General features: G+C 35.1%; 1 protein-coding gene across 11 annotated transcripts in view; it reads right to left on the bottom strand.

Annotated features, from left to right (window-relative positions):
• tweek (transmembrane protein KIAA1109 homolog tweek) overlaps positions 1–25,202 on the bottom strand; it is a 98,434-nt gene that overhangs the window by 4,127 nt on the left and 69,105 nt on the right. For 8 of the 11 annotated variants that reach the window (XM_087351267.1, XM_087351261.1, XM_087351268.1 and 5 more), the window contains 26 exons: positions 24,512–24,758; positions 23,764–23,969; positions 23,440–23,565; positions 22,386–22,662; positions 21,671–21,891; positions 21,078–21,307; positions 19,584–19,730; positions 18,948–19,103; positions 18,372–18,530; positions 17,540–17,725; positions 16,852–17,047; positions 15,778–16,018; positions 14,646–14,877; positions 12,857–13,029; positions 12,002–12,184; positions 11,171–11,405; positions 10,393–10,526; positions 9,411–9,564; positions 8,575–8,732; positions 8,045–8,240; positions 6,553–6,785; positions 5,180–5,464; positions 4,157–4,348; positions 3,011–3,202; positions 1,755–1,885; positions 799–1,010 (listed from right to left, as the gene is read on the bottom strand). In XM_087351267.1, the coding sequence (XP_087207393.1) occupies positions 799–1,010; positions 1,755–1,885; positions 3,011–3,202; positions 4,157–4,348; positions 5,180–5,464; positions 6,553–6,785; positions 8,045–8,240; positions 8,575–8,732; positions 9,411–9,564; positions 10,393–10,526; positions 11,171–11,405; positions 12,002–12,184; positions 12,857–13,029; positions 14,646–14,877; positions 15,778–16,018; positions 16,852–17,047; positions 17,540–17,725; positions 18,372–18,530; positions 18,948–19,103; positions 19,584–19,730; positions 21,078–21,307; positions 21,671–21,891; positions 22,386–22,662; positions 23,440–23,565; positions 23,764–23,969; positions 24,512–24,758 (5,102 nt within the window). Of the gene's footprint in view, positions 1–798; positions 1,011–1,754; positions 1,886–3,010; positions 3,203–4,156; positions 4,349–5,179; positions 5,465–6,552; positions 6,786–8,044; positions 8,241–8,574; positions 8,733–9,410; positions 9,565–10,392; positions 10,527–11,170; positions 11,406–12,001; positions 12,185–12,856; positions 13,030–14,645; positions 14,878–15,777; positions 16,019–16,851; positions 17,048–17,539; positions 17,726–18,371; positions 18,531–18,947; positions 19,104–19,583; positions 19,731–21,077; positions 21,308–21,670; positions 21,892–22,385; positions 22,663–23,439; positions 23,566–23,763; positions 23,970–24,511; positions 24,759–25,202 lie in introns of those variants that run through there. The other 3 variants (XM_087351266.1, XM_087351271.1, XR_015535767.1) reach the window with 2 other exon arrangements.

Here is a 25,202-nt window from a genome sequence, read left to right as displayed (position 1 = left end):
AAAGCAATGATTCAATTGATTTCTCTCAATTCACTAGTTAATTATTTTGTATACAAGCTATCTCTTTAATAACACACCCTTAATAACTTGGATTTTCATGAAAAATAATGTGCCCCCCCCACCACACACATAAGCAAAAGAAGAAAATTAAAGGGGAGGATGCTGTAACAACAATGACAATCTGTAGCATGGTTCCAAATATATGAACAAGGGCTAAAACACAGATACAAGAATTTCACTTCCTCATTAACTAATTGCTGTACTATGCAACATATAAATAAGTGGTCCTGAAACAGATGAGAGAAAGTACATTCCATATGATAAAGATCTGAAACTGCATAATTTCTTTTGCAACAGTGTAAAAGATCTATCTACAACTTTAAATACTGATAACAGACAACAAGACACTTGACGATGAAGATTTCTGTCTTCTGGGTTTTTGCGCTGTGTAGTCTGGTCGATGTTAACCAACGTTTCAGAGGTCATACTGCCTCTGCCATCAGTATGACCTCTGAAACGTTGGTAAACATCGACCAGACTACACAGTGCAACAACCCAGAAGGCAGAAATCTTCATACTCACCGCTGTGAAAACCTCAAATCATACAAGACACTTGACAATGTTAATACAATTTAAATTTCAGATGGAAGAAAAGCACTGTTTCTTTCCAGATTGAAATAAAATTTACAAAATCATTTTGAAATTGCTGAACTTTAGGGAAAGTACTTTGTCACATACCACAGTCCCACACAGAGTCCAATGTCACACAAAAAATGCTAAATTTTAATTGTAACTCACCTGACAGTTGGTTCCAGATGCCATGTCTTACAGTGATAATTTCTCCAGTCTTTTGTGAACATTTCAGCAGGATCAAATGCTTTGCGTTTCTTCTCTTCATCACTGGTGGCTCCACTAATGCCTACCATTGAACTGTTACCACTGCAGCTCTCTCTGTTATGTCTCTCAGGATCAGGACTGTGAGCTCTTGGTCCAAAAGCCACTGACCCAATCTGCATAGAATTCCTCTCATTTACATTTCCACAGAACAGCATTCAAAACACTCATAAGCTGTGACATACTGAATTCTAATGGTAAGTGAAAGTGACCAACTCAGTGAACTGTACTTATACTAGATACTGTCTACTGACTGCTGTATAATTAATATAAACTGAATTTCAAGAGTTGGCTGAATTCTCATTTTATTTTTGAAATTGGTAGCAGTGGTCAGGACTGAAACCAAAATTCTTTCAACACCAATTTTGTATGCTATCCACCAGAACACTGGGGCTGACATATAACATTAGTATTCAAAGAGTTGTGGGTTTGATCCCACCCACTTCCACTAACATAAACAATAAATACTAAACACATTACTCAATCTGCAGTATCCAACATATTCATAATTACAGTGCAATATTTGTTGGTATATATCTTTGTTCTGATGTAATATTTTTAATTCAGTGTAGGGCAAAGTATAATTATTATTCCTAAAGCAGTTATATCAAACACAAATAGGAATCATAAAAATAATTACAAATGTAAATACAGAGAGATTCAAACTAATTAAAATCACAGTAAATCATCAAGATACTGTTAATGAAAGTGTCATGTTGCGATCAAAATCTAAACAAATTCATGTATGAACAAGACATAACCACATGTTACACATTTCATAAAACATTTTTGTCTTAAAAATAATTATAAGCTGAAAATTGTTAAAACATTAAAATGTATATGATTATTTTTTTACATACCACTCTCTCCTTCTCCTTGACATATGATGTGATAAGATCATGGAGGAAGAAAAATGCCTCGGCATCTACCGTCACAAAGATGTGATCGTCGAATTCTGTGATAAAGCTGCACTCAACTAGAGGTTTCTCACCTATTATTATATCACAGAAAAATTTATGTGATAATACATAATTATGATAAAGTTTTATAAAAACTTAATTGATGAACAAAATGATAATCAATGCTTCTTGATGAAAATGCATGACACCCAAAGTTTTGTTTCCTACAATTCTGTAAAATTCACCAATTTTTATGTAATTTTATTGACATAATAAAAGTTCAGTATCATGTGCTTATTGACACATGTTTGCACAATTCTGTGAATTTAGAGATGTCATCACAAGCAGAAACATTAAAAAAACACAAATAACATGTATAACAAAAATTAATGCAATTTGATAATTATGGCCATTCAGAAATAATAAGACAGTAAGGCACATTCTTATAAATGAATTTTAAAATGTTTGTTTCTTGAATTCTGTTGCAATACGGGTTTCCTTTACAGTGAAATGGTGATACAACTGCAGGGAACCATATAACATTTGCCACTTAAAGTGTAAACTACACTTTGCAAACAGTGAATGCATGCATGAAGGTTGTGTCTGTTCAACTGTCCATGTAACTCATCTCTGAATCTACTAAATATATTCACATGAAATATACTACTGGTTGAAAGTTGTCAGGAAAAGCTAATATTAATTTGTGTTAGTACAATATAACCACCACTTCACATGAAACTAAAATTAAACTACATTCAATTTCATGTTTCAGCAGTGTAATATCCATTATGTGATTAGTTTGCAACAACAAATTTGTATCTGCAATAAATGAATATCAAAGAAGACAAAGTATGCAAAATCATAACTATACTCCTGGAAAATATGTAGAGTATCAAAGATTATCTATCTGAGTTTTACACATTTTACTGTCTCTACAAAAGCAAAACATTACAAAAAGACTAAACAAATAAACCCACAGACTAGCAACAGTCTGGGTACTTAATGCTGTGAAAGCTGTAACAGAATATTACTTGCACAGTATATGTTGGTTATTAGTATGAAGAAAAGATCAGAAAGGTAAATTACTTTCAGTTATGTAATTTTCACAACTGTGACTATTTTAGTGATGTTCAGCTTTTGTTTTGTGTGTATGTGTGGTTGTGTGTGTGAGAGAGAAAATTAATTCTCACCATTTATTCTGATTCACATTAACATACCAGCAACATCAGGAGTCTTTGCTGCTTGAAGATGTTCAGTCTTCAGATGCAACTGCAGTGATGGCAATGCAAATATCACTTCTCTTGTGTGATTTGGATCTTGGAGCTTACTACTGCTGCTGCTCCGGGATCGCTGCTGCTCGGAACAGCTCTCCAGTCTCTCCCTCTCCAGACTTGGAAACCGATCCACTGCTGCAAATAAATGGCATTCACAGCTATAAATACATCTTCTAAAATTCCATTACAGAATTAACTCTGAGGTTTGAGATTCTCATGGCAATGAAGATGACCTCAGAAATGTCAGGAACAGGTCACATCCAAGAAGATCATGATTGACAGCCATTTCTATATTGATGTGTCTTCTTTAACAATTTGATGCTTACTAAGCTGATAAAAGCACTTGGTTGTATCATGAGTGAGTTCAATGCAATAAATATTTCTACACCCTATTTCACAAAGATTCACTTTAACATTATTCTTTCATCTACACCAAAGTATTTTCCCTTCAGGTTTTCTGCATGCCTTTCCTAACATAACAGTTTTACAAAATGGAAAGTCCCAAAAGTGAAAGTCATTCATGGTTTTGTGTTGTTATTACTTTATAACATAAGTCATACAAAACCTACTGAAATAATTGGTCCTTTCATCATTCCATGGCAATTTAACTGTGTGTGCTATTCCTGCAGAGCTATAGAATTATATTTAGGGTTCATTTATTCCACATCACATATTCATCTGAAGATGGAGTATCATATTATGAAATAAATTCTGGTTGTACTAACAAAAATCAGTAACAGATTGTACAGACAATATAATTTAATAAGTGATATTAATTTATGCCTCTGTACATGTCTCTAATATTTCTGCTTTTACTGTCTGTTTTAAGCTCTTTAATTTTTTCTTTTACATATTTCCTAATTTTGTTCCTGAAAGTTCTATTAGTTTCATGTCTTACAATGTTCAGATCCCCATTAATCTTGCCTGGATTCTGCAACCATTTTAATTTATGCTGGTTCCTTTCACCCAACAATTTTGAACACTTTGTCAAACCAAGTTTTATGCTTTTAACTCACAATGATCTAGGCTTTCTTCGCCTGAAGATTCCAACATGACAATTTTTACTCCAAGGGTTAACCAATCGCTTACCATCAATCTCACTGCTAGCAAATGCATAATGGAACCATTCTTGCAGAGTACGGAACTGCGGAGGGAACAACACATTGCGACTCATGCGGCACACAGTAGCCATGCTGTGGTGCTGAGCATGAGGATGCTCTTCCATCATTCCCAGACTGAATGTTAGAGTCTGGACCACATGAACATCAAGCTGATCATTGACTGAGGAACAAAACAGTATTGTTACATCTGGAGGCAAATGTGAAACAATGACCATGGTTTTCAATTGTGTTCAAAGTGATCTAATTGGGTTCTTTAGAAATGCTTCTCTTTTATACAGGAGTATAAAAAATTGAACACTGAAAAAATTCTGTTTGATTTAGAGAATGCCAAACAATTAAATAAGAAGTTAATGTAAATAGCAAGTGGTAAAGCTCAGTAAATCAGAATCATTTCTATTGGCCAAACCTTGAAATGTAAATATTAATACTGACTTCCATCATAGTAAAGCATGATCTAACTTTTTGCTTTGAAGAGTTACTTACAGAATCAAGAATACTTTAACCTATTTGATACAAACACCTCTGTTTTGTCACAAAGAAAGAACATGTTTGACATAATATAAGACTTTTTTTTTAAAAAATGCTCAACTTGAGATGATTTCTAACGTGCATCAACAATGATGGCACACACATGGACAAAGCAAAATTAAAAGGCACTCATAATCAGTGTTAAATTCACCTAAAAAGAACAATTTTTTTTAACCTTACTTCAAAAGCAGTGGAAAAGCACAGTCTGTCTACTAGTTCAAAACTTTATAAGCTACATTGCTCTTCATATCCATAAAATGGCTTGTACTTTGTTCCTTTCATCCTTACTTTTTTTCCAGTCACCCACCCATCCATCCACATATAATAGAATGTGCAAGTTCACTGTTGTCATATTAAAGGGACCAAAGTCAGCTTGATTTAATCAACATCAAAACATAATTCCTCAACACTGAGGCATATCAAAACCTCTAATGATAGACACTTTGCACTCTTCAGCACTTACATTCTGCTGATGGAATCTCCTGGGCTTCAGTTGCAAATGAGATACATGGTTCTTTCAATGAAAACAATGCCCATGACTTTGACTTGAAATTGATACCATGGAAGCAAGCTAATGAAATGTTCTTTCCATGAAGTTCCATTGTTCCTCCAAGTACAGTACCAGACACTGGCAATGGAAAACTAAGTGTGGACAGATGCAGGCCACCCACTTGACCCAAAACATGCTGCCAGTGACGATGGTGTCTTGCATCCTGCAGAGCAGAGCTTGCCCAAGTATGAGAATTTGCTGTTAGAAACACAAAGAGAAATATTCAGTAGAACTATTACAGTTCCACAGAGAACTCAAGATATCAACTGAACTTACTACTATTGCTACACTACCGTTAAATTTGCTTTACCTCTGAGATAAGAGCAGATAGTTCACTCTGAGAGCCACAGAATATTTAAACAATTATTATAGAAAATGTAATTAAGATAAATATTTTGATAAACATTTTAGTTCCTTGTTTTTCCTGTCACCAATACCTTCTCATTTTAAAAGACAACTACATTGTAGTGGCCAGAGGGTGAAGGCCACATGGATGCAGTTGAGTCAGAGTTTTGGGCAGCATTTTAGCCTTTCACTATGCCCAATATCAGCATTAAGAAGAACAAGGGGCTAAACAGATAAAAGACAACAGAATTCATAAAGATCTATATTTGGAATGAAAATAAAAAGGACTACTGTTACAGCAAGGACACAATGTAAGGGGTGATGCAGATATTGGAATGATGTTTTCAATTTGGAAATGTGGGAGGACAGAATGTAATGGAAACTTCTGTGAAAGAGTCACACCAACGAATATGGACAGCATCTACAAAGGGACAAGTAGCCACTGAATGTACACAGTTTAAAAAAAAGGTCAACAGATGCCAATTCCTATAAAGTTAAACTGGAACAGGAAAGACCTCTGCTGGTAAGACTGGAGCTTTATAAATGTACTGGACCTTAATATTTAAGATGTATCTGTTTTTATAAACAAACACAGATGTGGCAAACCCAATTATGATAATCATAGATAATTATGCATATGATGTGGTAGGTTGTCAGCATGCAAAGAGGGCCAGAAGAGAACATGAAAGAGATGATTACAGAAGTGGTATAAATGGCAGAGGAAAAATGAGAGAAAGAAAAACCTGAGAGCCCTGTTTGCAATCTCTCGTCAGGATGTAGACTGACCTACCTCAATGGGAATATAAAAATAATGTTATGCAGAGTGAACTAAGATTAATAAATTAAATATGGTAATGACAGACCATCTCAATGCCTGATTGGAAAATGTTAACAGGATGTTTACAGTACAGTCAAACATTTTAAACTACTGGAATGCTGACCATCCCCAGCAGACTTCTTCTTTGCATGAGGCTGTTTCTTCTTAAAGCTGCTGTTTTTGGAATGTGTCCGTGGCTGCAGGCTTGAAAACACACGTTTGCTGCTTTTGAACTGCTGTGAGAAAAATTCCTCTAGCTTGTAGAACATTTTCAGCAGATCAGCTGTAGTTGATTTGGAGATCATGAGTTGCAACTGATCCCAACCCAAATCTCCATGCATGAATATCATTGCTGGTCTAAAACACAGTATGTAAATAAGACTGCAAAGTGTACAGTGTTCATTTAACTGGTGGGTTTGGCAGAAGGGATTATAAATGACATGCTAACATCCATGGAGTTCAAAGTAAATTAAATAATAATTACAGTGGGAAATTAATGTATATGAATAAACATTCAATACCAAAATTTCATTCTACATTGTTATTACACACACTAAAAGAAATGTAAATATACATATAACTTTTTAAATATATATTTCCAAGTCATACTGTAATATATCACTGAATTAAAAGAATAAAACAAAATTTACTTCAATGTATTGCACTCTCAATCAAATCTTTTATTTGCTTATTTTTATTCGTGTTGGTATCAGGGCTGTGGAGTCGGCACTAAAACCTCCGACTCCAAATCCTTCATAAAAGCGCAATATGTATTAATAATGGTAAAATTACCAAAATGGCAAATGGTACTATAAGAGATTTCATCACCATCACCATCACCACCACCACATGAATCATCAGGCTACTTTTTAGACTTATAACCTATATTTAAAAATAAGACTAATGGTTATTGCAGAAATTGGTTGATTTGTAGACAGTTTGTATTCTTATAGTACCAGGTCCAAAGTTACAAAGCATTATTCCCACACCATGTGGCTCAACACATCATTCAATCTCCCTAAGTGTGAGGCCGCCGGCAGCTCACACAGTAGCGAAAGTGTTAAAATAGTATTTTCTTAAGATTTTATAGCGGAGTCGATATATTTTTACCGACTCTGACTCCAACTCCACAGCCCTGGTTGGCATAAAATAACCTACTCTAACAAGATTACATCTAGAAACTTTCATGCTCTAACATAAAGTGATCAATAAAGTTGTCCAATTTAATTAAAATTAAATGGACTCAATTAAAATATGTTACCTGTATTACATGACTTATATTTTTGATAATTTTATAAATATTCCCATATCCATAGTAATAATTCGGCATTGGAGGAGCCACCATACGTCTTACAAACAAAGCAGTAAAAAGGTTAATGTTGTGTTAAATGTATATGGTAAAATCTCACTAATTTGAACCCTGTTAATCCAGATATTGCATAATCTAGCAAGTTATAGGTCAGTCAGTTACACGTGGCCATACTTGTTCAATTGTTTGTTGCTATATATATATAGTGAAGATATTCATAATAAGTAAATCTCCAACTTGGAGCACTTTAGCTATATAATTTACCACATCCTGCTTGTAATGCAATCTTATAGATAATTACACTAACCTCCTAGTAGGAATAAAGTTTTCTGAAGTTTTCTTGCTACGATTAATCTTCCACTCATCACGAAGAGAGACAGACAATGAACTGACCCGACACATGAGCACACCAGTTCCCATGTAATCAAGCCGTAGCTCTAGTGCAAACAGTTTAAGTCCAACAGTATGATCTGGTTCAGTTCCAGGGTCCTCTCTTATATGAACTGCAACAATCAATATTTAAATAGAATTACTTCTCATTGCAAAACAAGGAAAGAAAATAAAAAATTTCTTGGAATTACATATTTTGACACAAAAACTCTGTATGCATTTGTCCCCTCCATCAGAACTATATTTATAATTAATCACAATCTCACTGATTTTATTACCCTAACAAAACTAGCTCCTTGTTACATATTATTCTATACAGTCCACTTTCTTCATCCCTATGAAAGAAAAATGCATGAAACATTTTGGTTGGAAAATACCGAGGGAAAAGTGCACTTGCAAGGCAAAAACATAGATGAGAGAATAATATTAAAATGGACATTTACTCACTGAATGTATCAATCTTGCTTAGTTCAATAGTTCCACCAACTATTCCCCCCTTTGCATCCAAACTTGATCCTCCAAGTCCCACACCTATATACATGTTCTTATGTCCCGTGCTGCCAATGGAGAGGCGACCCTCAGACCTGAAGTCTTTGGTAAGCCACCTGTAAAAATGACATAAAAATTACAATGTGTACACCACACATAATGTATATAATAATCTTTACAAATGGACCTTCCCAAAAACAAAACTAGTACCTGTTTCTTAAGACAAACAATTAACATCTAGTAATCACATAAAATCTACTTGTCCACTGCAAAGGTACATCAATAATGCACCTGCCTCTGACCTTCATAAACTCTTTGCTGTGCTTGTTGAATTCAATCTACCCTGATACTATCAAATAATTTAAATTCACTTTCTTGCACTACATTTTAAGCATATTAAGCATGATAGAGTACATTTCTTTCCCCTATGGCCTAACATATTAGGCACAGAAAAGAGTTTACTAGTCTGTGGCAAGTGGTCAAGACTTGAAACCAGTGACTATCCTGCTAAGTAGGACATTGTGCTTTACTGCTACCAATGGGGCTACTAGCAGATTAGAAGGAACAGGGATGCACACCGATTAGTTAAAGGCTGCAGTGAAAGCGTCGCCTTGGCAACCACCTCATTTACATACATACAGCTAACGAGACTGACATGGTAGGGTAGCTGCCCACAACTCAAGCTTGGACACATCATATTAAAATATTCATGATATCAGAATTAGCATAAAATACTAAACATCCAACTACTATGCTCTTCAGATTTAATGTATAATTTGAAGTAACAAACTTACGTAACATTACCCATTACATTGCCCATGTTCATATGAACATTAAGCCGAGTGAAATTGACAGCAAATAGGACCAAGGTTTCCCAGGCTGAACCAGACTTCTGTTCTGAAGGGCTTGGTGTATCTGGTTTGCTCTGCATTCGCCCACAACTACCCTCTGGTTTGAAACATTTAACAGTAATATAGTATTAAAATCTTCATATCTTGATCTCTTTCATACAAATAAATATGCCAGTAATCAGATATCAATGAAATGTGGAAATATTTTTAAGCACATTGTTTCTGGAATTGATACAAATAAGACATTCAAGTTAAAACATAAGAATTATGTTTATTTCAACCTAAATTGTTCCCTAATTCTTTTAATAAATAATAATAATTTTTCGTAATTTTTACATTTCATGAAAAAGGATTCATTACATTAGCATGATGCTGTGTACCATTTTTTATGTATGTGTACTTGTGGGTGCACATGAGCGCACACTCGCATGCGCATGAATTAGAAATCCAGTAGGAAATGGCAAAGGTTAAAATTCAGTACAAAGACTTAGTTTCTCCACAAAAACGTCCCTGCTCTGTGCCAGCAGCCTGTTCTATCCCGTCACTACAAACACTGGTTGCAAAACATTTCCGCTAGGTCTGAATGATCATCACAGGGTAAATGATAAGTTCACCCTTACTTCACTGCTAAGCAATGCACAGATAAGAATAAGAAGAAAAAATAATGGGGAGAGAGATGGATTTAGAACCAGTAAGCAATAAAAATGAAATTAATTCCTTTACAAATCTGCCTGTTTTTTGTATTATCATTATCGTATCTTCTAATCTTAATGAAAATTTATAATAAAACTTTTCAGACTCAAAGCACTAAACGTAACACATTCAATGGGTCATTCAGACTCTAGCTATTTATTACATTAATGTAGAGCACTGCAAACTGTGTGCAACATTCATGAAACTAAAATTATATATTCAAATGGTTCACCTCTAAACTTTGAATGTTGAGAGATATCATTTTCCAAACTTAACCTAAGACGCTCTCTGGTTGGTAACATTGGACTTCGTTCTGTAGTAGGAGCAGATCGAGACAAACCATGTCCATCAGTTACAATTCGCCCACTGAAAACATATAAACAATTCTGACAGTAAGCAGGAAATTACACTTAACAATATGAGTTATATTCCTAACAAATTATATTTAATTACTAATATCACATTCACATTCCACATGTGCTGTATTTCAAATAGTAAATATTTGTATTTTAATATTAATGTTTTTTTTCCTTTCTTCATCATATGTCCATCAGTTGGTATAGATTGATGTCAGGTTTGTTATAAATTGTTGGTTACATACTATCGTAAATTAAATATCTTGACTCATCTCAAATAGCTTTGTTATGTGTACATATAATTTACAGATATAAAGATAAAATTGTGTGCAAATAGTATCATAACATTTTATAAAATTTCCTAAGCTACAGCTGGGCATTCTGCTATTAAGTGTTCTACCAATACACCAAATTCCACATTTACTGTAATCTCTAGTTTTCAGTACATTTGTAACATAATATAATTCAGTGGCTGACCTTCTGCAGCAATTATCTCACTTTTAGTATATCCTTCAAGTCTCCTTTCATAATCAAAAGAAGGGAGGGATTCTTTTTCATTGATGAGTAAGGCATCCAAGTTTCAAATGCATTGTTCATCATCATCATCATCTTCATCACTACAGATTATCATTTCAGCTGAGACTAGGAACGTACCTACTATCCAACATGCTGGATCTTGCTCCTGACTGTGGAGCAGCCAGCAAATGTTCATCCTCAAGACTAGAAGGGGAAGATTCTTCTCCTTCACTGTAAGTGGCACTGATACTGAGATCACCCAGAAACAATCGACGTACAATGCTACGCCGGTACCATGCCTTAGGGAAGGCCAGAATCTCAGTTAGCCGCCTCATGTCATATTTAAAAGATGCTGAGCCAATGTCTATAATGGCTGCGACAGGGAGAAAAGCATTTTTTAAAAATGTAATAAAGTGGTGTAAACAAAACAATTAACAAAACTGACTAAATGATCCAAATTTATGGTAGCAGTTAATAACAGCACAACTTGAGCATAAATTAAACCTTTCAGTGTCAAGTTACACAATACTGTTGTTTAATGATACTCCATAAATTGAACATTTACTTCTGATTTTAATTAATGCTCATAGTTAGATTTAACCTGAACACTAGGAAGTATTTTCATTATTTTTGTCCTGAAATCACTTCAGACACTGATATACTGCCCCAAGATCTTGGCATGCTGAATTAACCCTTTCATTTGTAAGCACTTCTTTCAATCTACTGAATCCAGAGATTGAGGACTCTTTCCATCTGCCAGACCCTACAGAGTGAGGTATCTTTCCAACTGACTGAGGTTTCTTTCATAATTTACAACTGCAATGAACATAAATTTGGTCCAAAAAATAGGATCTAATGCATCATAATCTTTATTTTCATAACATTCTAATTCAAAACATTCATATGAATCATTTACATCTCTGAGTATAATCCTAGATTTCAACTGGCAAGAAGAAATACTCAACTTACTGGAAAATCGAATAACGGCCTGGCTCTGGTCTGAACCTTTCAATCCCTTTGACTGCTGTTGGTCACACTGAAAGTTGAGTTTACGACTTCGTGATAAATGAAACTTCACAAATTCAACATTCACACTCAAAGAATCTTTCCGTTCACTGTCTGCTAATGGTGACCATTGTGCTTCCTTCAAACCTACAAATGGAGATGATGTGACAGGTAATTTTAGTAAATTAGAATACTGAGAGTCCCACAGGAGGAACACATACTTGTTTTATAACTAAAAACAAGTAAATCAGTATTTTCAAACCTTTACCTCACTGCTTGGAGCAATGGAGAAAAAGAGTAATAATCATGTCAAGAATTACATTCTAGACCAATAAATTTTCTCTACAACATGTTTGCCAAATATAAATCTTACCAGAAGTGACAAAGTGAGTTTCAAAATGAATTTTTCAATATTACAATAATATACCTAGTAAAATCTATTCTTACTGAGAATGAAGTAACATCAATATCACAAAATTAGAAAAATTTCCTATACTTCCCATTGGCTTTACCCAATAAACTGATAATTCAAAACTGACACCGTGGATGATATAAAAAGTGTTATATCTAAGTTATTGCTCAGAGAATTAGACTATTAATTTTATAAGCAGAAAATTAAATTTACCTTCCTGTGCATGTCTATTCAATCACAAACTTCTATGAGAATTCTATGGGTACAAAAACACTAGAAGAAAAACAGTTTGTGGCAGTATCTCATACAATCCTTTACTTGATCATGAAGCAGGAAAGACACACTATTTTCATATAATATCTGATTCTCCATTACGCCTTATAAGTAGGCTACATAAGGTCACTTACCAGTCTTCTTCCCACCACCATAGGGATGGAAGATATATACTGAAAAGTCTGCCAAGCAGCCTGTTACACTTAAACCACCAACAGCTGATGGAGAAGAGCCTATATCAAATCTACTTGTTGAGGAGTCTATACCACTTGGTGGATGATTTGAAGGCCTGCCCTCACCAAACTCACTGCAAATAAATTAAGAGAAGGAAGCCGATGTCAATGCCAATACACGTTGGGCCACAGGTTTTAATCAGATCCCCTGTGCTTAGTGACATATCCACAAGGTGTATGTATGAGGTACATCCTAAAGTTTACCTTCCTAGATGGAATTATATGTACTTTTCTCCTATCTTGTGTGTTATGTATTAGTTTATTAATGTCACTGATGCATTCTGATTCCTAGTTGCAATTCTTCTCTATCAACCATTGTCCTTCTTTCACTCCTCTCTCTGAAACTGCATTCCAGATTCCTTTCATATATCCCCCTTCTGTCTTTTAACAGACTCCAAGGACTTAACACCTAACACCAAAGCTTGCTGCCTAAACCCTCACATCCTCACAATTTATATCACTAAAACATATTATTCTGTGATCTATTCCTTGGCCATCTCCAAAGATATTTTCTCACCAAAATATTGCTTACACATCTTCTTTCACCTGTCAAAACTATATGTACAGGCCAAAATAACTATCTTCAGTTTGAAGATTTCTGTCTTCTGGGTTGTTGAGCTGTGTAGTCTGGTCGATGTTTACCAACGTTTCTGAGGTCATACTGCCTCCGTCATCAGGGCAATGAACAACCCATACGACAGAAATCTTCATACCGCTGTGGAAACCTCAAATCTTACATATCTTCAGTTTACTACTATAAAAAGATTCTATGTGAACAACACAAATAATAGCAGTCCTTGTTATGTTAGCCTCAATTTTCTACCTCCTATGTCTCTTTTAGTTCCAAATATTTTCCTTAGTAGTCTGTGTTCCAGCAATTGCAAATATTTTTTCTGTCATAGATCAAGAGATACTGTTTTGTAAATATATTAAGCCAATGGGAGAAACAGCTATTTTATATCTGACTCAGCATTTAATATGTTACAAAGCGGATAACCAAATTCACTAAATACTGAAGAATTTGCCCAGAATGTATAATTCACAGTATCTTCATATTAAGGAACTCTCACATACAAATACATATCTCATGAGTTTAGAATCTGCAGTCATAGAAAAATTTTATAATAATGGGAACAGTCCTCAAACTGGGAAAAAGTTGCATTCAGCAGAACTTTTATTAACCTTTCCATAATTTGGCTACACACATGACTCTCCTAAAAATGGTTTCTGCAGCTTATAATCTTCAATGTTAATGCAATTTTAATGTATTTATCACATGTATTTATCAAATTATTATAGATTCATATAAAAATAACCTCATGACTTGTGCACTGATACCCAAGCAGTTTTATAGGTAGTATGATATTTCTGAAATAAGGAACAGCACTCAGCACCATCTCATATCTGCATATTGCAACATACATTTTAGAATATAATCACAATGGTGAATATATAATTTAAAATACAGCCAAAAGATCACAGAATCAACTACATAAATTTCTCTAAATATGTATCACAGAAGAGGTGCAGGAAAATTCTGTCAAGATTGATAGCTATGTACCAGAACAGGCGCAGCAACAAAGACAAAGACTACGTAACCGTAAAATAATTACAAATAAAGTCATTTCCATGCTCTAAGCAACTTGTCCATACATCCATAATTCTCAGAGATAAGTCTAGAACAACTCACCTATGCAACTCCTCCTCAGCTCTCTTGGATGAGAAAACAATGTCCAGAGATGGGAGTTGCAACATACACTCCACTCTTGAAACAGGCAGGCAGGAAAAGCGGAAAGTTGATGGCTGCATGTGAAAGTACACTATGACATCAACAGGGAAGGAAGCATACACATAATTGCTTGTTGCTGTGGCAGAAGCCCAAGATGTGTCTTGATCCATTGCAAACATGGTATTCACTGGTCCTGTACATAACAAGATTGGACAGGTATAATTCAGTTTTTGCTTTGAATGCTCCTAGGTGAACTAGAAAACTATACAAAGTTACATATGCTGTGCAAGCATTACCATAAGAGCATCCACATAAACACAGCAACAGATCACAGATTACATAAAAGCACATGCATAGGTCACTCATGAACTCTTAGCTACAGTAACAGACTAATAGATTTAATAGAGTAATAGGGGAAAACAAGTGTCCAATAATGCTGCTTGTTCGTTAAATTGCATAGTTATTTTTGTAATGCATACTTAGATCATAATTTACAACAGAAACATTAAACAGATTAGTAATATGAACCATTCACCTACAATAACATGAAATTCATTAAAAAACTACACTGTAAAGAGATAATAAAACACAAAAACATAATTTATCATTACTGGACATTTTCAGCTTTGATTTCAGGTTTTCATGGTGGTAAGTATGAAGGTGGCTGTCTTCTGGGCTGTAGAACTGTGTAGTCTGGTAGAAGTTAAATTTTATTTTCAGGCTTAATGCCTCACACACATAAATAATAACAACAACAACAATAATAAGCAAAAGTAATCTAGCTACTACTACTAGCAGTGAGAAACATATTTATTTGTGACACACAGCTCCCTCCACTACTATAAGTCAGAAACAATTGTTTATTCAGGATACAACATTTTAAAATTAAAACCACTCTCTCCTAACAAAATGCTACCTGATTCCTAGCATTCCAGATGACAACCTACTGTCCTTTCCAATTCACCTTAACAACTGATTTCAAAGGCATCACATTAATCAATAATTACATCACAATATTAATAGAGTTACAGGCATTTCCTTACAAATAGCAGGGTGAAGTTGACATTGAATTTTCATTCAATGTGACTCTTACCTGATGTTTTGGCTTGTTGTAATGTTGACGGAATAGGTTCTAGTGTCTGCTCCAGAAACTCTAAGATATGAGGACTTATAATTGTCTCTTCTGGAATACTCTGCAATGTCATCCAAGCGAACAGACTTGCCTTCTTGGTGCCACCTTTGCGTCCCTGAGATAGAGCTTGCTGTGCCATCAGTTCACTTGCCAAACGTGGTGACACATTTTCTTCATGAAGTGTCCTGGATTCATAATGAACCTGAAAATTTAGAAAATAATCAACTTACTGATTCAATACATGTAAAGTCAATGTCAAGTGTATGTTCACTATTGGTGACTTCTTAAAACAAATGTATGAAAACAATTCTATTTCAGTTTCTCAACCTGAGAGTGGCTGCAGTTCTACAACATGGAAAAGTTTGCCTGATTTTATAAAGTACATACAAGCCCCTAAGCAGGATCAGAACAGCATGTTAGTAATGCTCACATTCATGCCAATCTATGTACTCTGGTGATGTTTATTTAAATCTGTGACAATGCCAGCATACTCATTCATCTTAAATCTGGTGGACCTACTTTGCTGGGGTTACCAGAAGAATCTTGTATAAAATACAGAGATGTATACCATGGAAGTATGCGGTAAAAGTCATATATGAAACTGCACAGATGCTGGAATAAGTATGCTAATCACTCATATGTCATGGTGAGAGCTGTATGTCACATCAGACAACATGGTAGAACAGAAGTTTATTTCATCCACCAGACACCAAGGCAATACAAAACACTATGGTTTATCTCTTACCATGCATCATGTAAAACAGAACAGCAACATAACTCTACAACCAACTGTTGGATGAAAAAGTTAAACTTTTGGATGAAAGAGTCATGACCTATTTATTGCAAGTTTAACATCCCAGCATTTAGCCTGGACAGACTGAAGACAGCTATGAAAAAGTCTCAAAACAGTGAATAAACCAGTTGCGACTTGAACTGAGTACCTCCCAAATATAACTGACATGCATTACTGTTTCAGATGCCTCCATGGTGACATAAATTGCCTTATGTTTCAGAATGTGACCATGTTTTACTTACTTTCACATCCAGGCCAGGAATATGAAATATTGTGAGGTCAACTAACTGGGCAACTGTGCTATGCAGGTATCGTAATCTTGTGGTAGATGAAGTTCCATGAGGCTTTTCCTTATTACGACGACTCATATTTGGACTTGAAGGAGGAAAATCAAACATCCCTCCTGAACAGCTGCGTTCCTTCTTCAAGCGGCTAGTTCTAATTAATAAGAATATGTCAGAAACATAAGTTATAGCTGTGGAAATCTTAAAGTGAAAAGAACAATAAAATCAGAATACACTGCTTTTCAAATATGTTTATTTAGTGACCTCAATGTAACTAAATCCATGGTACAGGGCATTTTTTAAATAGCTGGTAGTTACTAAGCTGGTAATGAAATCCCCAGATTTTATAAATACCAAAGATTCATAACAATGTTTATAGAAGTCCACAGTCAGACCCTTTCCTACACTGATCCAATCCAGTCCACATTATCAGATCCTATTTCCCAGAGGTCCATTTTAATGTTGCCCTACCATCTCATATTCCCTTGAGGATTTCCAACTATAATTCTGTAATTCCATTATGTTTGTTGTCATACCTATCTCAAGCTCCCCAATTTAATAATCCCCATAGTATTAAGAGGAGAGCAAAATTTTGAAGCATCTGAAAACAGACAAAAGGCCTACATGTTATTTCACACAAACTTACAATTTAAGTTCATCCTCTTTTGCTGGGTCTTTAGTATGTAGCACACACTTCCCACTGTTAATGAAGACTTTTACATCTAGTTCAAAATCAATATTTGGTTCTTGAGGTTTTTGAAATACTGCTGTGTATGATGCTGGGCTAGTGCTGCCTCCTTGGTCCTTCTGATATGAATCTAGCAGTGGCATACTAAAATAAAGAGAAAAATTTGTATGAAGATTCTCATTTCTATGCAACTGCCATGATTTTATTAACTTTATTTTGTAGAAGGTTTTTTTTGCTACTGTCAGAAGAATTTCCCTGGGATATTAGAATATTATAACATATATTATGATTCAATGAATATGAAAAGTACACTCATTTACTGTTTACTCTTTGCTGTTTACTAACACAAGGAGCCTTGTTGTCATGCTGAATTATAACTCAGTTAAAATTACAATTTTATTGAGTATTTGGTGACTTTATCTTTATTCTTTGTTTTCTGCTTGTCACACATGAAGTGTACCATCATTCACTATCATTTCCATTTATTCCACTGTATTCATTTATATGCTACAATTAAAACATAATGTGGCTAACACGTCCAAATGATATTTTCATTTTTGCCACAAATAACAGGATGAAAAACTGATGAACATTAAAAAATGTGATTACCATAAATCATAATGGCCCAGAACATTAATATAACAAAACAAATGTCTGATAAAGGTAATGAACTAAATTTCTGTTCCCAATAAAAAAATGTACTTTGTAAAAATCTCATATTCTTCCATTTCTTATTCTCAAATCAACTCTGAATGCATACCACTATAACAAGAAAGTCAACAAATCCCACCTATTGTCAATATTATCATAGTTGGCTGGTCCACATGCTGGTGGTCTTCGCCTCAGCTCTACCTTATCACCTGCTGACATCTCTATGTCATCGCCTGTCCACTCTAAGTCCCCTTCTGGGAGACTGAGATCTGAGCCTGCACTTGGAAGAGAGGACTGCCTGCAATCAAAGAACAATTACATAATGGCAACAGAGCTGTGTTCGCTGTGAAGAATGAATATTATGCCCCTTATCATTAAAACCAACAATCAAATATTCACATTTAAAAGATTATCGTTGGTAGAGGTAAAAGCTTCAGTCTGTAGAAAAATACATGCTGCATAAATCTGACCATGGACCAAACCCAAAACTCACTGCTAGTCCAGTGTCTTACTCCAGGAATATCATTTTAATATAATCAGGTAGTTCTCTCAGTACTTTTTCATTTAATTTAAAGTATCTGTTGAGTTTTATACCAATTCTATGTTACTTATTATTATATAAAGGTGTGTGCATCATTTTATCACCAGATTTTTCTTTCTATTTGTTTTAGCCTTCTTTATGCTTGTTTGCTGTAATAGATGTTGTAACACTCACCTGCAGATGTTGTGTGTATCACTGAATGTAACTCGGGGTCCACTTAAACCTCTAACACGCAGAGAAGCTGATCGTGATGGCCCAGAGTGTGGTGAACTCTCAAAACTTGCAGAATTTCCATTAGAATTGATACTAGCGCCACCTAAGTCATCAGGACTGTGGAGCATACATTTAGAACATGTTATCTCTTACAAAAAACTGTAATATAGCATCACAGATCTATTTAAAAACAGAAAATTTTTCAGACATAACAGAGTGCTTTCTAGGATACTGGTATCTCAAAGAACATATGGTACATTCTAAATTAATAGACGTAGAACATAAAATTTTTAACATGTGATTACAATTGTGCCCATCACTACTGGCAGTACAAAAAACACACACACACACACAAAAACGTTTTATTGCCTTGTACATGTGTAGTAACATTGGTAAAATTAATACAGTGATATTTTCCATTTATTCTTTCCCTATGGCACATTAGATCCATTACATCAGAACACAGTGAGAAAACCTTAAATGCAGGGGACTCTAAAATGGAATACTGGAGCCAAAACTATGATGGGATAACAGAGACTGGTAACTTATTTCAAGATTAAAAATACTGATGTAACAGCCTCCTAATCCTTCACTCACCTCTCCATCTCGAGATGATGTTCTGGAGTGGGAGATGGCACAATGAAGGACTTTGAGCGATATGTGCTGGCTTTAGATCCCAGTCCAAACTTGCCTTTGATGGACGATGCTTTCACACTCTGGCGGCGTAACTTCTGAATCATATCCCTATTGCAAAAATTTGTCTTGTGTAAGTACCAACAACAGAAAGGAAATGTGTAAAGATACAACTGAAATCAAATGCAAAACTGAGTAATAAATATAATGAAGGTAACTCAAATTTGACCTAAACTTTTATTTTTCTGGACATCTTCAGGCTTTATACACAACTGAAATCATGTTCACTTCTCTACATACTGCCCTGGCTTTGCAACACATTTGTCCACCTTTCAGATAACTTGAGGATTCCACTAGAGAAAAGTTCTTTTGAGTGGCTGTACAACCAAGACTGCTCACCTTTAATGACATCTTAATTGGTGAAGAACCACTGGCCTCCCAGCTGCTCCTTAAGGGATCCAAACAGGTTAAAATCATACAGGGACAAACATGGATTGTAAGGAGGGTGAGATAGCACATCTATCATAGTTCACCAAAAACATTGGCTATTGCACATGTAGAATATGAATAGACATTATTGTGGAGCATAATAACCCCTTTGGACAGTCATCTCTGCCCTTGGGCTCTGATGATGGGCTTGAGTTTGTCTTTGAGTACATAACCTAGTAGGCTGCTTTGTTTCTTTCTCAACAAAAATGTTAACACAAAGAGAACCTTAGCTCACTACCATGGCAGTGCATGCAGTATATTTAATAGGCTCTGCAGCAATCTTAAAACAATTTGCACCATCAGAACACAGAAGAACACGACAGGCACTTTTATCCAAACTATAACTGAAGGCAACAAGAGATATCAGACACCTTTTCACCTTCAATATATTAAAATTTGACAAAATCCAGCACAAAAGAGATCAGGACATTGCTTGCTGCCATGATAGATGAAATGGTAATTGTCAGCGCAAACAAAACTCTACTTTTGTTGTGAGTAGCCCACATACCAACACTTCTCTAGACAGGTAAAACTATAGATCTTGATTTGCCATCCAGTAAAATAAAAGTCCAGGTCAAATCTGAACTCTCTCCATAGTTATGTTTATTAATTTTACCTGTTCCTAAGAGATTAATTATGTAAGAAATAAGGGATGTAATAAAATAAGGAACTCTGAAATTTTTGGAGTTCTCATACTATTGATAAGATAGCTAAATCAAGGTTACAATAGTTTGAACACTGAGCTAAAATAAAAGAAACAAGAGTATGTACACAATTTTAGTAGGAATATCTTAGATGGCATACACTTGGAAGACGATCGAGGAGTTGCAAGAATAAAATTAATAAGTATTTTACAGATGAAAGCTCAATTGAACTGGCCAAGTATTTTGGTGTTAGCAGTGTTAAAACTTTGGATTATATTATAAACAGAAAAATTAAAATTCTGCACAATCATTAATATTGCCTTACCTTCGGAAATCCTTGAAGACCATGGCTTCCAGCTCTTGCAAACGTTTCATTTCTTGCTCAATAGTTCCATGAGATGCACCTAATGAGCGAAGATCATTAATGATCTTAGCCTGTTCATTCATTTCCTTCTCAATCAACTTTGAACGCTTTTTGGCATCCAGAGATGGATCAAACACAAATGCGGGCAAGCTATCTGTCAAATTCCGTGGTCGCCGTAAGCTTATGCTCTCCTGCATGAACATAAGAAAAGGTGAAGCGCAACTTTATTCTCTCGTACTCAGTAGCTGAAATATGAGTGTGCATATTTGGAGTTCAGAACCCCCCACCTTCAAGCTATAGAAAGTGGCCAAAATGAATATTTTGTATGCATTTATTGCTTCTTCAATCACAGACACAAATTCATCAGACATTGAAGACAAGTTTAATATAAAATTAAGGGAAGAAAAAGACAAAGTACTTCTACACACATTGATTAAATAAATCTGTATACTCACACTTACCTAATCTTCCTTTAATTTTATATCAATTACCTCATAATGTGGGCTTCCTTTCAATTTCATTTTAAAATAAAGGTAAATGCATCACATACGTACATGTTGTTTGTGGGAACGTACCAAGGAGGCTGCATTGCCATCCACTTGGTCGACCTCATCACTATCATACTCTGCAGTGACCGGTTCATCCTCTTCCTGTGATCCTGTAAGCATGGTTAGTGTGTGTCCCAGTGCTGATAACTGTTTGCCAACATTCACATCCAAGTGAATATCCACACCTTCCATCTGCCACTGTACGTTTAGGAACCATTTTGCATTTTCTGGTAGTAAGACAAAAAAGCAAAAACCAAAATAAAACCTCCTACTGCACAAAAAAAATTAAAGGAACATTATCTAATTGCTGCCTGTTTTGTCTACATTATGTATGATGTGCTATTAAGTTAACTACCTGCCTATTAACTTAATTAACCTACTTATTAAACTGACTAACTTCAAGGACTTTCCTTGAACAGTTTATAATTATTCAGCTAGTCACGAAATTCCCTGCTCACATAGAACCCAAAGGTTTGTCACTGTTTCCACAAAATCCTACCGCTTAACACTATTCTGAGTTACTGAATTCTAGTTCATACCTTCACAAACTCTTTCTCAAAGATCCATTTTAATAGTGTTCCCCAATTTATGCATAGGGTCTCTCAAAACATGTCATCTGCTTAGGTTTTACAATAACAACTGGTATATAAGTGAAGTGCCCTGACTGTCTTAATAATGCTTTAAATTAATTTCCAAATGTAACTCAGAAGTACACTCTTACCAGTTCCTTGCTTTTGGGCAATTGTGCGACTGCAAACTTCATATGTTCCTTCAGACACAACACACAAGTTCATAATAGTACTGTCACTCATGTCAGGTTTCCAGTCATCAAGACTTGTTTCAAAGTCATCAGCAAAGCGAAGGCAAAGTCCCATAAAGCGACCTTTACTGACTAATGAACCTGAACTGCAGGCTGAGATGCTAGTGCTTTCAAGAGTGATAACCACTGCACCACGACTCTCTGCATCATATACTTGTCGATTCACTCCCCAAGATGCCTGTAACAAATCGAATCTTTCAGCAACATTAAGCTACAAGGAGCAAAGTCCTATTTAGTGACTTAGTCAACCAAGAAACCAAGAACCTGCCACTGGATCCTACCTAAGCCAGATGAATCTTGAATGAATGAATACATACAGGCACAGTGGAAGTATATCCACATACCATATTCAAATGTGTAGAGGGTGGGTACATATTTTATTTCAATCAAATGTGTATAAATGGCACAATTTATTTCAAAGTTTCAGTCTGAAAATAAAAATCTAACTTATATGCAGATCAGTCTGCTCTCATTCACAAAATGCTGAAAAGAGTGACATATGACCTTGTCCAGTGAATCTAACTATATATACAGAAAGAGATATCACTACTTCCTATAATGACAGCACCATGACCATAAGTAGTGAACCACTTTTAACTTTTGAACCACATAACTTTACCTGTATCACTGCTGACAGAAAAGGGAAACGGATAATTTCTGGGAATAAACGGTGCCACAAGTTAGTATATCAGTATGCTAAAACGGGTTCTACATATAAACACGGCATCACACACACAAAAAAATTGCGTGTTCCTATAGCCTTAATTGGCCTTACATCATGGCTAATGCACAGTCAAACAGACCCTGCATCGCAGTAGCATACTGCAGAACTATAAAGACCAGAGTTGAAGTACAGCTAGCAACTCTGTAGAAAAGCAGTTTAGATCCCACATTCCTGTATGACAAAGGTTAATATATATTCCAAAGTAATGTGAAATTACAATACAGAACTTACAAGAGGCAGAGGGTTCAGGGGCAGACAAATGCCCATGTCATCCACTGTTAGTTGCAGAAAAAGTGTCCCAAGATGAGGAGCGCTGAGCTGACTTGTTAATTGGCCAAATGGAACTTTCTCAAATACCTAAGCAACAATAAGAAATTTCCATGTAACACAATGTATCAAAAAATAGTAAAAATAAGAATCGCTAAATGAAATATATGGTCAAACGTATTCTAGAATCACTTGACGATTTGGAAGTCAGTTTTAGTGTTATTAACAATGAATCAAAATTCATATTAATCCTATACATATTTTCATTCACATTAAATACATTCACACCTGCTGCGTTGCTGTAAGAACCTCTTTGTTCAAATTTGATCGCTGTTCATTCCAATATTCATAAGCATTTTTGTAGTTCAACCACACCAATATTGCCTTATCTACAGCCATAGGTTGGATATAAATCAATGGCCGCTTTAAAGTTATAAGTACAACTTCCTTATCCTCGCCCTGAACCATTTCATCTTGGAACGCATTACGCAAACCTGAAAAGTGAACAACAGAATGGGCCACAGAACAAATAATCATATCCACAAAGACACAGCATGATATTTTAATTTTTCAGCTGTACTAAAGGTAAAGATGAATCATGACATTTGTCAAATCTATGTAAAGTGCACTAGAAGGAAGGAATGCCCTGTATTATAGAATCAAAGTTAAAGACGTATGGATATAATTAAGATCTACAGCTTTATCTGAAACATCATTTTTATATGGCAAGTAATTCATACATCCACAAATGATGTCATAATAAAAACCAATTTTGATGCAGATAAATTCTGAAAAAACAAAAGTTCAAGAAATCAAGCAGAAATAAAAAGCTTACTTAGACACATATAATATTTGAATCTTAGCATACCAGTTGCTATACAAGTTGTCACTCAAACATCTGAAAAGTACATTTATCTTTACGGTACTTTCATCTCCACCCGTTTCTCTATAAGGCAATATGGTAGCCGCAACAATCATATATAAAAAAAACATGTACTGCAATGAAGTAGGTAATAACAAAACAATATGATCTTACCTATGCGAGTCTTAAAGAAAGCATACTGTTGGAATTCTGGTTCAGCTTCTTCAAACATGACATTTTTCAAAAGCTGACCCAGACTTAAATTTATATCCACCTGTGCCTTTCCAAAGATTTTCATGTATGGGTTAGGCTGTGCAGCTCCTGATACATTCTGTACTCTATTTGACAGCTGGAACTCAACTGCACCTGTTTCCAGGCGAACAGCTGAATTAGTAGGAGTTGTAGCTGTCAACTGGATTCTCTGTTGGGACACATTATATTGCATATATAAATCCAATAATTATAAAATATTATAGACATTTAATGGAAATATTATAAAGCTGATCCTATGCTACAACACCGCAATACAAAGACAAATATAGCAGGTGTGGAAGTAAAGATTAAAAAATTATTAACCTCAGAATTAGAAAGAAGTGACCAGCTTCATGCTCTATCTACATCCCTGTACCCATACAAGGGTGGATAGACCCCAGATCCATTCTGAGTGTGGTGGTTACTGTAGTAATTACAGTACTATGTTAAGCTTAATGAGCTATGAAGAGATGTTGTCCAGACAGTAAAGTAGAACTGTTCCTGTGACTAAGCACTCCCTATTTTACACACAAGCTATAAAGGTCATTTAATTCATATAAATTAGCTGCATTTTCGAATTATTTCTGCAACAGCAAATCTTTAAGAAATAAAA

This window comes from Zootermopsis nevadensis, unplaced genomic scaffold (assembly GCF_977971745.1).
Source record: "Zootermopsis nevadensis isolate Lab colony 2312 unplaced genomic scaffold, Znev_1.0 Znev_ptg000018l, whole genome shotgun sequence".
Lineage (NCBI taxonomy): Eukaryota > Metazoa > Arthropoda > Insecta > Blattodea > Termopsidae > Zootermopsis > Zootermopsis nevadensis.
Note: the sequence above shows the minus strand (reverse complement) of the source record. Positions and strands in the feature narration are given on the sequence as shown.